Source organism: Amblyomma americanum, chromosome 2 (genome assembly GCF_052857255.1).
Source record: "Amblyomma americanum isolate KBUSLIRL-KWMA chromosome 2, ASM5285725v1, whole genome shotgun sequence".
In the NCBI taxonomy this organism is placed as follows: Eukaryota; Metazoa; Arthropoda; class Arachnida; order Ixodida; family Ixodidae; genus Amblyomma; species Amblyomma americanum.
The window spans coordinates 106,887,315-106,903,410 of NC_135498.1; the positions used below are offsets into that span (position 1 = coordinate 106,887,315).

General features: G+C 50.4%; 1 protein-coding gene across 2 annotated transcripts in view; it reads left to right on the forward strand.

Moving 5' to 3' along the window:
* LOC144121734 (transmembrane protein 47) overlaps positions 1–16,096 on the forward strand; it is a 112,606-nt gene that overhangs the window by 34,875 nt on the left and 61,635 nt on the right. Inside the window, exon 1 of one of the 2 annotated variants that reach the window (XM_077655099.1) lies at positions 8,890–9,253. The exons of the other annotated variant lie outside the window; for it this stretch is intronic. Coding sequence (XP_077511225.1) covers positions 9,188–9,253 — 66 coding nt within the window. The 5' untranslated portion in view covers positions 8,890–9,187. Of the gene's footprint in view, positions 1–8,889; positions 9,254–16,096 lie in introns of those variants that run through there. 2 annotated transcript variants of the gene reach the window in all.

A 16,096-nucleotide genomic window follows, 5' to 3' on the forward strand; every position in this document is an offset into this window, starting at 1 on the left:
TAAGCTTTCGCTTTAAAATTCATCATCATCGAGCTCAGCGTGTGCGGGCCCGTCGATGCTCGTTACAGCTGCGTGCAGTTCAGGCGTTGCGGCACGATTTTTGTTTCGTTTCTCCTCGTCTCGGCCTCGTAGCTTTTTATCAGTTGTGACCGACTCTGCGCATTAGCGTCTACGTGCCAGAGTATAGGTACCAGTGTAACTTTCTCTCTCGGTGCTGCCCAGGCAGTGCAGCTTATTACACACACGCGGTCCGCCTTCGTTGGGGCGAAGTGAAGGCCAACTGCCACGCTGCCGACCGGCAAGTCGTGCGCCATTGGTGCTTTTAAGCGCAGCTCCGCCGCGAAAAAGAAGAGAGCGTGGCCAACGCGCGGTGCCCTATCGGACTTAAGGGCAGCGCGCGAACAGTTTCCGTCCTTGGCACGCTGACCTGAACGGCTGTGTGCCGCGGACTCTGCGGTGCAGCGCTTGTCGCCCGCTGGTTCGCCTACGTATGCAAATGGCCCGCGTAGCTGGTGTGTCGCTCTCTGCGGCCGCCACTAAAGGGGCGAATATAGAGTTAGCGACAGGTGGTTTTTAGCCCTGGTGGGGCTTATCCCGTGGTGGCCTGATTCTCTTCCTTCTTATGCCGCCGTGGCGCGGGTTACGGTTGTCGCTGTGTTTCGGGTTTTTGGTATTTTGATTATTTTATTCGTTATTGTGGTGTCATGCAGTGCACCGTTTGTCCGCCATGCACGCGCCGCAATACAGTTAGGGTCTGGATTTTTTTTTTTACTGTCCATGAAGCTTCTACGTAACGTTGCGGCTATGGGAGCTTTTCGCACGGCGCTTTTAGTGACCGCGCTGCGTTGGTTAGGGGCGTGGGGGAGAGGGCGAGGGGAGAGTAGCAACTCTCCTGCAGCCGCTGTCGATAGGCGGAACTTGCGGCATTTTAAAACCGCGTCTCGGGGGTTCTTGCGCTTACTCGCTGAACAGTGGTTCGGGCTGGGAAAGAGCCGATTGATGGCATATATGCGGGAGGGCTTGAGCTGGACTATCTGAAATTAGGGGCAGATTTTGCCTTCCAGCCGGTTTAGCACGACGTCATGCGGCTGACTGCTCAGTGTGGATCCGCGAAGAGCTTTGGAAACGGACAGTAAAAACAAAACAAAAACTTTTGATGGGCACTTAAGGCCCCTTACGTGATGTGAGTGCGAAAGCATCCTTTGACCTGACCATAAAGGCCTTTGACCCAAATGCCTTTTAACTGAGGAAGACGACCTTAATGTTGATACAATGATCGATAATCTGAAAGCTATCATTACGGAGTGCACAGTAGAAGTTGGCGGTAGGACGGTTCGACAGGATACCGGCAAGCTATTTCACGAGACGAAAGATCTGATTAAGAAACGTCAAACCATGAGGGCGCCTAACCCTACAGACATAATAGAACTAGCACAGCTATCGAAGTCAATAAATAAGCGCAAGGTAGCCGACATAAGGAAGTTTATTATGGAGAGAATCGAGCAATCTCTAAACAACGGAGGTAGCCTAAAAGCGGTGAAGAGGAAACTGGGCATAGGTAAAAACCAGATGTATGCGTTAAGAGACAAGGAGGGCAATGTCATTAGCAATATGGATAAGATAGTTAATGTAGCCGAAGAGTTCTACACAAATCTATACGGTAGCCAATGAACTCAGTACGTTAATGAGAGAGACAGTAGCGCACAGCAATGCGTCACCCCGCCAGTAACGAAGGAGGAAGTAAAGAAAGCTTTACGAGCAATGCACAAGGGAAAAGCAGCTGGTGAGTATAAGGTAACAGCAGAACTGTTGACGGAGGGGATACTGTGCTAGAAAAACTAGTCGGAATGTATACGCAATGCCATATGACCTCGACTGTACCAGAAGCTTTCAAGAACGCAAACATTATCTTAATTCATAAGAAGGGAGATACCAGGGACTTGAAAAATTAGAGACCGATCAGCTTACTGTCCGTTGCCTACAAGGTATTTACTAAGGTGATCGCTAATAGTCACAGCAACTTTAGACTTTAATAAACCAAATGATCAGGCACGCTTTCGTAAAGGGTATTCCACAATAGATCATATTCACACTATCAATCAGGTGATAGAGAAACGCGCAGAATATAACCAATCCCTGTATATAGCGTTCATTGATTATGAGAAATCATTTGACTCAGTGGAAACCTCAGCAGTCATACAGGCATTGCGTAATCAGGGGGTAGAAGAGCCTTATGTGAAAATACTGGAAGATATATATAGCAACTGCACAGCTACCATAGTCCTCCATAAAGTCAGCAATAAAATTCCAATAAGGAAGGGCGTCAGGCAGCGAGACACGATCTCGCCAATGCAATTCACCGCCTGTTTATAGGAGGTATTCCGATGCCTGGATTGCGGATAAGAGTTAATGGAGATTAACTAAATAATCTGCGATTCGCTGATGACATTGCCTTGCTGAGTCACTCAGGAGATGAACTGCAAGTCATGATCAATGAGTTAGAGCAGTACGGTGGGCCTAAAAATTAACATGCAGAAAACCAAGGTACTGTTCTAGCAAGGGAATTTCAGCAAGGGAACAGCAGTTCACAATTGGCAACGGGGTGCTGGAAGTGGTAAAGGAATACTTAGGGCAGGTAGTGACCGCTGATCCGGATCATGAGAGGGAAATAACTAGAAGGATAATGGGGTGGAGCGCATATGGGAGGCTCTCTCAGATCATGAATGGCAGTTTACCAATATCCGTTAAGAGAAAAGTGTACAACAGCTGTAGGTATCTTACCGGTACTCACCTACAGGACAGAAACGTGGAGGCTAACGAAAATGGTTCAGCTTAAGTTGAGGACAGCACAGCGAGCCATGGAAAGGAAAATGATAGGTGTAACGTTAAGAGACCGGAAGCGGGCAGAGTGGGTGATGGAACAAACGCGTGTTAATGACATCCTAGTCGAAATCAAGAGGAAGAAGTGGGCTTGGGCAGGGCATGTACTGCGAAGGCAAGATAACCGCTGGTCCTTCGGGGTAACGGAGCGGAATCCAAGAGAAGGCAAGCGTAGCAGGGGGCGGCAGAAGGTTAGGTGGGCGGATGAGATTCAGAAGCTCGCAGGCATAGGCTGGGTGCAGCTGGCAAAGGACCGGGTTAATTGGAGAGACATGGGAGAGGCCTTTGCCCTGCAGTTAGTATACTCAGGCTGATGGTGATGATGATTCGCCCTGACCTTTACCACAGTGCATTTACCCTGTAAACCATTGACACGAAGACCTTTACCCTGAAGGCGTTTACCTTGAAAGCCTTCACCCTAAAGGCCGTTCACCTGAGGACTTTACCATGAAGGCCTTTATCATTTCATTGTCATTAATGACCCCAACCGAAATCAGCAAAGCTATCGCCAAACATTCAAAGCTTCGTTTATTTCCCGCCATTTCCCGCGTCACGTGACTAAGTTCAGAGGCCTCACCACACACCGGCATTTTCCAGGCTAGGAATCGAGTAGTGCTTTCGCACTAAATGTCGGCTGCTGGAAGTAATTCTGCGTCAAGCACAAGTCTTGCACAATTACGGTACATTGATAGGGCTAAAGTGGGCAGAAAAAATAAACATAAAATACGGACGAAAGAAGTACACTTCGCGATCTCGGCTGAGTTGCACGGTTTTGTCCTAATTTATTCTAATAATAATTATGCAGTTTCCCGGTGCCAAATTGCTTAGTGCGCTGTGTTCACCACGCTTCCGACAATACTGTTATGGCGCGTTGGCAAAGGTTAATAACGATCTGCTGACTAGCTGTTCCTTGAACGCTTTTCGTAAACGTGCTCTTTTTTAATGCAGAAGTGCACACCTGGTCTAATTGTCTGCCATAGACGTCTTTTGGTAAGAGCATGTTCCCTTCTGTATCTTCCCTCGCGGGGATAGCCTATCACACTCGTTTCGAAGCGGCTGATGAAATCGAGTACCGTGCATTTCGTGCAGCAGTGAAGGCGTCTGTTCCTTTCAGGGACCCCTGTAAAATAAATTTATTATTTCGCTGTTCTGAGCAATTCAGGTCGAAATTCACTTCCTCCATTGTACAGAGCGTGCTTAGCGTCGCATTCTAGCACATAGATGTAATATTGAGATAGGGGAAAGTGTGAGATTAGGCTGTAGCGCTGTTCGCACCACTGCGCGGTGAGTTGTTATTCTAAGCGTGTGAGGCGTTATCAGTGGAGAAAAACTGAGCCGAAGGAATCAGCAGATTGCAGCTAGAAACCAACTACTCTTTCTTGTCTGCCGTTATGAAGGCAAATGAAAGCAGTGGGTTTTTGAGTCTCTTTAAACAGTTTTAACGCGTTGGCTGGTAGGTGCGCAACTCCGTTTTGAAAGAGCAGGCATCGGCTCAACTGTTCGCGTCAGTGCCAGTTGCTGCGTGCGTCATCGTTGGCCGCGCTGGGTTCTTCTTTCGCTGCCATCTGTTCCGCGTCGTTGGGAGCCTGGCGTAAATATTGGCCTGTTTGCAGGGGCCTCGCGCAGCCTACCATTTTATCTCGTTTGCAACAAGGACCGCATCGAGTGCTTAACGTGGAGTGGGGGCGTTTTGTACGTGCCTGTTCCATGAGTGGGAGGAGAAAGGAAGGGGGGAGGGGGGGGAAGCATAGTGCCTTTGAAGATCGTCACGCATTCTGCTGGCCCGGACTCCCATGTCAAAGCTAAAACGTGCTAACTAGCAGGCTGGTTAGCTATGTGATGACCCCCATAATGCGCAGGTCCACACGGGACGGAGAGGCAAAGAGACACCGTATGGCTCAGTTTAAACAAACAGATATATTCAATAACTATACATGATTAAGATTCAGAGGCTGGGGCGTCCGAGCTTACGTGCCGACGACTTCATGGGGGCGATGGAGTGGCTCCGGAGTTGGGCTCGAGCGGTTGCTGGCAGAAGCTGCACGCCGTCGGGCTTCGGCGCTGAAGGCCCTCTTGGCGAACGATGTCGTCCTGAGCGTGCCTCTTCCGTACTGCTTGTCGATTTTTATATCCTCTTCTCCACACTCCCTAGGGTGAGGACGCCCACGCCGGAGGGGAAGGAGGGGGGCTAGGGCTTTCACTTGGGCGCACAAACATACCACCGCACTTATGGTCTCGCCCCCCTCACGTGTTGAGTCCGAGGGAAAGAAGGTTGTCTTCGAGGTAGCGCATAGCGTCGGCTGTGGTAAGGCGTGCTCTGGCCCGCTGACAGTTCCCGCGGGTCACCGGCCGGGAAAGTGGTCCCTTGTCCTGGGATGTGCTCGGTAGGCCTCCCCTGGAACCGCCACGGCAATTGGGGAGGATAAAGCCCGTTTCCCCGCGGCGGCGGGTCCGGTTGGGTCCGGTTGGGCTTAAACCCCTTCGTTTTGGTCGTCACTCTCAAAGAGCATGGCTGGGTAATTGATGATGCCGCTGTCATCTGGGTCTCCGTCTACGCCGCGCCGTCGAACGCGGAACCTCGTAGCACACACAAGGAACGTCACAGCTAATATTGAACGGTTTACTTCTTGAAACTATTACTTTTAGACTCCTTAATTACTGAGAGGCGCGTAGCCCCCTGGCATATTCATGCCAGTTTTTAGAATTTCAATAACGCGGTTACCCTTGACGCTATGACCGAACAAATTTTGGCTAAATCGCTCCAAATTATTTACGCTTTCGAGAAGCTTGCAGGCAAAGCAACCTCTCCAATGCACGTAACTCGTCGAAATAGGCAAAATTTGTTGGGCCACTGCGCCGAGGGTAGCCGCGTTTTCGAAATTCTAAAAACTGATATGGATATTACACACGGTGTGTTACACGCCTATTAATAATAAAGGAGCCTAACAGGAATAGTTAACAAGCTAACTATTCAATATTAGTTAACAATCCTTTTAGTTGGCACGTCAATTGTATTGTGATGTATTACACCGCTGACAGTGCTGTCCCGAAAAAAGTGCTGTTCTAACTCAAAAAGCCTATTTTTAAATATTGTGTTTAGTCTTAGGCGAAGCACCCTGTATACTGATGGTCAATGTCGGCAATGTTAATGGGAAAAACAAAATACACCTCAGAATGAAGACAAAGGTGCTTCCTGCTCGCGTGCACGTTCACGCCAACACGGGTTTGTGCTGCCCATGTATACGCTGGCTGAGGGACTAGGTTTTCCGTGGAGGGCAGTGGATGCACTTAATGGAAACGTAAATTGACAGTCACTTTGCACGACATGGACTGGTGTGTGATGACCAGTTAAGATTGACCATTCTCTGAAAAAGAAAAAAGAAAGCAAAGGTATCACAGTCAACGTCGTGAGTAGATAATCGTTGTTTAGCAGCTTCGCTTTTAGAGCCGATTTATGCCACTTGCACCATTAGCAGCGCAAAATGGAGCGCGTACAGAATAAGTGCGTGCCCCAACCAAAGGACGCATAAATATTACCTGCTGCACAGGAAACACGGGCGGTGTCAATTAACACTTTCACGGGGCGGTCTTCGCTTGTGTCAAGAAGTGAAAATAAAGTCCGCTTGTATCTCGTCTCCCTCAGCTAAAATATTCTTATCTTGATTTGCTCTACCCATGTCAGCTCTCCTTCGCGTATCATTTGACGCTGACTGTATGTCTTTTTGACCCTCACCCTTTGGAACTTTAGACTGTCAGTAGCGGCAATGTTGCCGTTATACCGCACGTTTCTTTTTGAATCTGTAGCTGGAAGGCGCTGGCAATCAATTAGTGGTTGATTATCTTTGTCCCGTTGTCTCGTTATCGTTTTTATCTGGATAACATATCGGGCGCCTAATTTTCCCTTATCTGCGGCCCTCTGCGCATCGTCAGCGCTGCCCCTGCCCTTTAGCATGCAGCTTATCATCGGAATCTCTAGAATTCAATGATGGTGACCCGGAAGGCTTAGGAACAATACATCATCGGCATAAATGAAGACACTATGTTGACAACGGTTTCAACAGTCGACGTCTTCACTCAGTGTATCCGCCTGGCTGTCACCTTGCACCATTTCTGCAGAGATCGGAAACACCAGGGAACGAATTGTTAAGCATGATAGAGGACCCAGACAGGCAAAGCCGAACTATGGGGGCAAAATACAGTACGAAGTAACCTAAAGTAATGCTCAATCGTCTCGGCAGGGGCGCAACAGTTTACGATAGGCAGCGAAGCATTGCAAGCTGTAATTGTACTTCGGGCAAGTATAGTAACCGCCGACCAGGAACAGCCGAGTGAAATAACTATCCAATAAGAAAGAGGTGCAGTACTTTTGCCAGGTACTCTAAGATCATGTACGGTAGCTTATCAATATCCCTCAAGACGAAATTATACAGCAGGCGTATAATAACGTGAAATTGTAGACGCCGACCAAAAACAAAGAAAAAAAAGTCAAGACGTTTCGGCTCCCGTAAGGGAGGCCTGTTCACAAGCCTAAACGTATTTTTTTTTTTTGGTCGGTGTATACAATTTCACGTTATGATTTACCCCGACCAGACGAGTTTTCGTCCAACTCTCGACTTCATAACAGGCGTATCTTGGCAGTACTCACCTATGGGGCGGAAACCTTGAAGCTAGAGAACAAACTTGAAACTAAATTGAGGACAACGCATGCGAGCTATTCAACGGAAAATGATAGATATAACTTGAAAAGACGAGAAGTGAGCAGAGTGGGTAAGGTGACATACGCGAGTTATTTTATCTTAGCTGAAATCAATAATACTTCGCCGACGGGTAAGCTACTTTATAGAGCGCAGTGCATTAGATATCCCTCCCGTGTAAGTACTCCTTCTCTTTCATATATTCATAGATGGGGGGGAAATCCTAGCTCATACCACTGATTTTGTATGAAACAGTGAAAACTGCAAAGATAGACCGCACTGAACTAATCTCGTTCTCGCCTGGGCCTGCCACTAAACAAATAACAAGCACCGAATATTACACCCTTTCGCACGCACAGTTGTTTCAAAATACTCTTTTTTTCCCGCAGCAATAGTTGACTGGACTGACTTTGTTAACTATGTCGTTTTCGGGCCTGACGTGACACTTTTGTTTTTGTTCCCATCTCACCTAATCACTAGTTAACCTATGGATCAAATCTGTCGTTGGTTTTTCCTTGCTTCGACATATGTGTAGTTTACTTTTGAGATCTTGTTCCTCTATCGGTGTGTCTTTCCCCGCAGCTCAAATCTCGAAATCGGGATTATCAGTATGAATGAATGAAATTTGAACATTACGCCTGCTTTTGGGGGTAAAATGCCGGTTGCTCGAATAACAGAAATCAAAGTGAGCTGGGGTTGATATGGATCCACAGTCCGCTAGCCAGTGTTTCGAGAGGAAGATTTCTCCTCGTCTAGGTCGGTGACAAGTCCTCTTGTCGAAACGTGGGCGATTGGACTGAAGTCCCCGATTCCTTTCAGCCCTGTGTACTTATTTTTTTTTGGTCAAGAATCCGATCTTCCTGCCTTTCCTCTGCCGCTGCAGAAATGATCGGCATGAAACTTTGAAAGACTACAGCGAGGGTGTAATATCTGGTATTCGATAACGCTAGTTTTCGAAATTGGAGGAATAAACATAGTAAATACGGGCTCGTACTATTCTGGACTGATTGGCGGCGGAGGGGGGAGGTTGAATGCATTTCGAAGCACTGCCGGGTTCGCTGGTATTGAGGAAACCAATAACCTTGCGTTGTGAAATATGTGAGGCGCTTAACAAATTAACTGTGCACACCTAAGCGTCCCCTGCTCTTGACATCGAGGATAGGTCGTCGGTTTTTCTTTCTGGCTCATTGCGATCTTGAAAGGTGGGCGATAACTCCAGATAAGGCACTTGAAGCGAGGCCTCCCGAGTGGTTTCGTTGTCTCTCTGCACCCATGGAACGGTCGCAGTCGCGATAGGGGCCTAGAGCGACCGTTGGGGAATGTGCCAGTCGTGCGGCGACCCTCGAGGGAAGGATTGCTTCGTCGTGTGTTCGAGTGATTACGCTTTTCGTCCCGCTTTTGGAAGCTGCTGTGCATGATATCCGAAAGGACCTCGCGCCCTTTCGTTCCATCTATCGGTGCCCCCCGATACGCGCGCATACGTGGAGCGGGCGTGAACGCGCAGCTGTCCGTTGTCGGCAGTGTTCCGTTCGCGTGTCCGGGACTGGTTCGGGCCGTTGGCGCAGTAGCGAAGCGTGATCGAGCTGGTGCTGTCCCCTCATCCGCGTGACGCTATGCACACGTACACGCCTCTGAAGATAACCAGGGTTGACCCTCTGCCCTGGTACGCGCGACCGCGGGTGAGTGGATTCATCACTTGTCCATTGCCATCGGGCGGCCGGGACCTTTGCAGTAAGGGCTCCCTGGACGCGGCCGTATTGCTCGCTGGACGGTCGAGTACGCCTCGCTACAGCGCAGTGGACACGGCAGCGGAACCAGTTTCCGACAGTCCAGAGAGGAGACGTTTCGACAACACCCTCGCCCCTTGCGAAAGTCTATATCAGGGTTGGCCAGACAGGCATATGCAAAGATGCGTAAAGAAATAAACTTTTTAGTGATGGGCCGCAGTATAAGTGGGGGCGTGGCAATTTTTGTTTGCTTCAACAAAGCTGGTGAATAACAGTGAATCCTACTCAGGCAGTGATTGCTCCCTGTGCCTCGGATTGCAATGCCCCATTCGTGAAACAAGCACCTCTTCTATTGAACATAAGGGAAGCTGCAATTAGAGGCAGAAATGGGAAGGCGGGGAAGGGGGGCTGTGTGGTACAGATGGCAGAGTCGCGAGCCGCGCTTGGACCCTCGAGGGGCCGTAGTTTGGCCACCCCTTACAAAAATTTCTTTAGTCTGTAGACTGTCCTTAGACTTCTGTCTATAAAGTCTATAATACTCTCTACAAACTTTAGAGGACATTCTATGGGCAATACAAATGCTATAGACAGTTTATAGACAATCTATAATGTATGGCCATACACATTTAGATAGGCTTTTGTCTATAGACTGTCAATAGACAAAAAGAAATATCTTTACCAAGTAAATAGTCTGTAAAAAGTTATATAGACTGTCTATCGACCAACTTTGTAAGGGACAGCTGGTCTGTATACTTAACTGCGGCCTTGGGTGTTATACTGCCTTGCGACCCGAATGCTCGCCCGCAGTGCCTTAGATGCATGGCGTTACAAATAGGGCCCACCTTAGATCGGTAGCGTGTCCCTGCAAAGTAACTAGATGGAGAAAAGAGAATTGGCTTTGCTCGAAGGGGCTGGGAGAGGGAGGAAAATCGGTCAACGCCATTGGCTGGAGGGCCTCCTTTGAGGGGCATTTGCCGCTTCTGTTTTAAGTTGTACCCGACTATAGTGACGCTGCCACATCGGTGGCGAGAATGGCTTTTTTTTTTATCCGAAAAGTTTATCTCAAAGTGAAATAGGTGCGCGATCGGTATAAAACCACCTGAGACTACTCCTCATCTGTACAGCTTGCAAATACGGCGCGCTCTGCGAATTCGGAGGACTGGCGGCTGGCTGAGAGCTTCAGTACGCGAGATCTCCTCAGAGTGACTCGCCTCCGGCTCTTGGGTAATGCGTGCCCACCGTCTGTGGTTTCCTTCTGTTGAGTTGCTTTCTGAAGCGCTGTTCATTGCCGTCTTATCGGTGTACTTGCGATGTTAATGCTACGTTGTTCTTTGTTTATCCGTGCGGGCCTTTCGTGAGTGTATCAATTGCAACTTAACGATTTTGGATCCATTCCACCATCCCTTACTTTAATCCTCCTTAGGACGACATGTAGGCATCTAAATAATCAAGTAATATGAACGAAAGCCCAGTCTGGCTGATTGCTCGCACTCTCCATTTGTCTGCCTTCGCCTTTATCTTTGTGTTCGTGAGGGGGCAAATACAAAATGGGTTGCGTGCAATCGCTCTGTACTGTAAAGCCCCGTTGCGGATTCTTCGCAACGAGTATATACACCCCTCCCCTCCCCTCCACCTGACCTTCTCCCATCATTACAGACTGTGTGCAGAGGCGGACTATGCTTGAAGCGCTCCGTTTCCATAACGTGCTCCTCCTCCTCCTCCGTCGTTGCCATTTTATTTTTTAATTTCATTTTCTACCAGGGGATCCTTTTGTTCCTTCTTGCGTTCATTTTCGTGGGCGCCGGTATTGAGAAATTACGCAATTTGGCGGCGGCCGCTGGTCGCGGTTATTTATGGCGCGCGGCCGCTTCCGCCCCGCCTCCTCTTCCTCCCCTCGTGTCCGGGCTGTCGCGGGGATTATGTGGCCGATATGTGCATCGCCATCATCGAAACGAAGCGTGCCGTGGGGGGAAGAGAATTTAATGAAGTTTGGGCCGTTAATTCCGGGCTGAGCCAAGCTTGCGGTTAGCCGTTTGTCATTTTTTTTTTGCTCCTCCCTGGTATCAAAGTTGCTGTATATTTTTGTGTCCGGGCCGTTAGTTCTTTGCTTTGTGTGGGCTTGTGTGTGTGTGTGTTTCTGTGCTCGCTCGCTTCCAGAAAGCGCGAAAGCAGGATTTATTGCGTTCAGTTGCGGATACCGGATAACGTACCGGATACTGTACTTTGGCTTTGCATGTTTTAGTTTGTGGTAGCTATTCGTTATTATAGTTATGGGGAAAGGAAAGGCGCAGCAACCGTGTCTCTTGCGCTAGACACCCAGACAGCCGTAAAAAATTCGAGAACGCGCTGCAGCGCGTAGTCAGCTGCGCGTTTTCTGAGTAATTATAATTTTACGGGCGTGTTTATTACGGAAGGAGCTGATAAATGTAAGCAGCGTCACTCGCGCGGTTTATCATTGCCCCCCCCCCCCCCCCCCAATTTTTTTTCCAGCTAGAAAACGCTCACCCCTTGAGCCGTGCAGGACCCATGTACGCGACTTCAAAAGCTCCAAAAGAGAGGAAAAAAATTCGTTACGCATATAGACGCTGTGAAGGGTTCGTTATCTCCGTGCTGTTTGTCCTGTTGCTGAGAGTACAGGTGTGTTAGTGTATAGGTGCAATACTCGTTTTGTGTGTTCGACTAACACGATTGAACGTGTGCAGAGTCTAAGGCGCTGTGCATCATCCCACACGCCTTTTGTACTTTGTCCCGTCTGCTTTCTTACCCGAGTTCTTATTTGTCTTCGGTGTTTTCGGCGGCTAGCAACGCTCCGTTATGCCAAGAGCTTTCGTTTTAACTGGTCGTGTTCCGTGCACCTTCCGTTGTGCTTAATGCGTACCCGTTCAAATGTGCTGTGTACAGGAACGCCCTTTGTGCCGCCATTCCCGTGTATATGTTGCGTATATGTTATAATATATATATATATATATATATATATATATATATGTGTGTGTGTGTGTGTGTGTGTGTGTGTGTGTGTGTGTGTGTGTGTGTGTGTGTGTGTGTGTGTGTGTGTGTGTGTGTGTGTGTTGTGCACGTCCGTGTTCGCGCATGTGCGCGCGAACGGGAAACTGAGCACACGACCCCCGCTGTTTCGGTGAGCGCCGACCACGTGACAGGAAGTAGGACTTGGGGCCACAAGGTGGAAAGATATCTTCAGGTGGCGCACGGACTGCATGCAGTAAGATATGGAACGGAGCCTGCTCAGATTCCTCCACGAGAATAGCCTACACGGCTGCGCCTGTAGTTTAGAGGCAGTCCCAGCATATGCCATTTGGAAAGTGCTCGAATAACAAACAAACCAAAAAGACTATCACGCGCCTGCCGCTGTGGCTGGGTCGTGGCTTTGCGGCCAATGTAGTGGGATCTAATGCTGCCCTACGGAGGCCAAATGCGAAAACCCCTCTCTGCTGTGCTGCACGTTAAGGAAACCTTGGTGGTCGAAATTGATCCGAAACCCTCCTGTAGGGCCTTTTGTGATCATAGCACCCGTGCAGCTTCCAGACATTACACACCACATATTAACAGCAATACTATGGCGAAACTTCCAGCACTTGCAAACGAGGACGAACTTGGAGAAGACAATACGTGCGCTGAACATGAACCTGAAGGTTTCATCATGACATAACAACTCGCCGAGCAGGCACTCTGGCCAATGCTAACGCACGATGTGACTATACTGTACTGTGCTGTACTGTACTGTACTGCAACCACGTATACGTTCAGGGGCAGTTGGTGAAGCGGTTCTCCGTCCTCTCCCGTAGCGCAGTTTTCTTTCTGGCAAAAGTGTACTGTACTGTTCTGTGCTGTGCTGCGTAGAGCATCCAGTAGGCAACGCGCAACGTTGTTCGTCGCAGTGCTTTCCCCGCCATATACTAGTTCCGCGGTCGATCGATGCCAGAACTGGGCGGCGGATGGCACCTCGACGCGCGTCGGCGACGGGGCGGAACAATGCCTAGCTAGAAATGCACGATTTTTCTCGGGAGACGGCCATTTAACGGCGCTGTGCCCTTGGCGGGAAACGAAGGGAAGGAAGAGGAAGAACTGGGGGAGAACGGCTGCTTTAAAATGGTGTAGCAAAGCAAAGCGCGCGTAATCGCAGGGCGCTCGCACGCCCCGACCATTTGCCACCGTTACAACGCCGCGCCCCGGGCGCTTAATGGCCACCTGGAAATCGAAGTTTCTGCCCCTTGGAGACAGGTGACACGTCTTCGTCTCTCTCTCCCCCCCCTCTCTCTCTCTCTCTACCTACTGCTTTTTTTTTTCTCTATCTCTTTTTCGGCTTGGTCCGGCTGTCAGTGCGGCGACTGTTTTTTGTCTTTCGGTGGGCGGGTGACGGAGAGCTCTGGTTCAGGCACGCTGTTCCGCCGCTCCGGAAACAAAAGAAGGAACTGAGGCTGTCGTGTGTGTTCGATGGGCAGCAGAAATATGCGCGGAGGGACCGTCGAGGAGTATTTTCTCTCTTTTTTTTTTTGTCGTTTCTCTGCGGCGTCCTCGCTTCGTGGCGTCCTAGGAGCCCGTTATTCACCGGACTTGCGAAACTGTCGGCGCGTGGGACGCATAATGCGCTCGTCTAGCTTATGCGCAACTGCGTTTAAGAAAAGAAAAAAAAAACTTTCGGTACCAAGTGACGTCGCAGGGCGTATGGGATGGGAGCCTTCGTCGCTTCTCCCGCCCTTATTTTTTTTTTTTCGGGAATCATTCTCGCTTGTCTTGTGCTTTTGCGCCTCTATTCCCTCTTAGCCTTTCATTTCTTTTTCTCAAGAGTACCGGAGACCGTATGCTCTTCGGCCCGCCTCGTTCTCCTTGGCTTGCCTGCCCGTCGCGCTGTTGCTGGGACGCCCTCGGCTGTTACCTCCGCTTACGACACGCGCTCCGAGGCGCCGGAATCTTTATAAATGGGCGCCGTCGCCGCGGCACGTCGCCGGACATTACAGGGCGCGGAAAGGGGGTTGGAATGGAGGGAGGAGGCGGGGGAAGTTCGCGGCTTTTGATCTTTGGCCCCTCCCCCGTGACCGGGACCCGATGGCTAATCTATTACGTGGGCCCAGTGTGTGCCTGAGACTCGCGCGGGCCACGCCGGCACGTTCTGCGCCGCCCCAGGGTGAGAGGGGGGATGTGGAGTGAGTTCTCGGCTGTGGAATTTCCGGTGTGGTTTCGAACGAGGTAACGCTGCTTGGGAAGGCGGGTGTTTGGGTGTGTAACGTGTGCACCCGTCAGCCCTGCTTCGGTGCGTCTTCGTTTTGTTTTACTTGGACAGAACCATAGCCGGGCGCGTCTGCGCTACTTCGCAAGTAGAGGCGCGCACAGGGACCGTGAGAAAAGCTAAAAGGACGAATACCACTGGCTGTCTCTTCATTTGCCTTTTTTTCTCGTAGTACTGAAGTCTAACCCTGCGGTTGCCCTCACTGTCGCGTCGTTGCCATCGCTGCCACGTCTAGTTCCTTTATCCTTCGCGAGCGCGGCGAGCGAGACGTCCGTTTCGTCGCCGACTCTCTACGGACGGAACTAACGGCGTTGTGTCTGGCGGTTGTCCGGCAAGAGCGGTTGTGTACGGGGGCGGAAACTGGCCGTCGTGAGAAAGGCGGGGGCTTTACTAGCGAGCGTTTACCGGAGGAACCTCGCATCCAGCAGCTTCTCGACGTCGTGTGTTTGCACTGCAGGCCTTGCGTCAACGTCTCGTCCCCTCCCCTCAGGAGGGACTCCCGCGATGGAGAAGTGGCATATTTCCTGCTTCCGAGTGCAACTGCTTGGCTCGCTGTATTATAGGTGCGCAACGCGATGACGGCGCGTTAAGCTTTTTTTTCTTTATTATTTCGCGTCGCCGTATCGGAAATGAAAAGCAGCTGTCGGCGAAAGTTTTTCAGTCGAGCCAGCGTTTTTCGATGTCCCTCGCACACGGACCCACCATAGTAGTATAGCGTGTATTGGTATAGCGTCGTGGGAGTTGTGCTGTATTTTGTACCCCCCTAGAACGGCGCCGGGATTTCTTCCGCCGGGAACACCGGGAGGCGCGGTATATAGGTGCACGCGCCGATTGAAGGCAACGAGTGCGCGTGCTGCGCGGCGCCCATTTCCGCGCAAACGCGTCTGTGCCAGCTGCTGCTCAGGAATGCGCCGGGTGCATGCATACATACATGCGGGGGGGTAAACGCGGACGCAAGCAGCGGCGCGCACTCAGAGTTTGACGTATACGCTTTGAGCACATAAAACTCGGGCCTAGCCACTGCGCGTCACCCCACTCCCACCCACCATGGGTGTCGACGACCGCCGCCGGTGAGCGCGCGAGTCTCCTGCGACGTTGTTGTCGTTTTCGTTTGCTACAAGCCCGCGCTTTCCGCATGCGCTGCCGTAGAGATTTGCGCGCGCTTTGCCATCCGCGCGCATTTTTTTTTCTCTGACTTCTGGTGCGCACCCCAACCTGCAGCTCATGTTTAAAGCAACGGCGGGCGCCGGCGGGCGCCTACGTTTTTATTGTTTTTTTTTATAGGAGTGCGGAGCGGGATGCTGCGTTGCTTGAGGCGTTTCTGCCCGGTACCTTTCACGTCCCGCTAAGAGCTGGCAGCGGCGCGCGTTGGCACAGGCGCGCGACGCTTCCATTTTAAAAGGTACAGGAGTGGCACCTAATTACGCGTCACTCCTGCGGCATGCAGTCAACTGTACAGGGTCTTCCTACCTAGCAGTCCCAAGCTTCAGAAGACGACGGCTCGCTTCACGAATACCCGACAAGTGCAGGGTTGTAGGTAGTCGTTATGA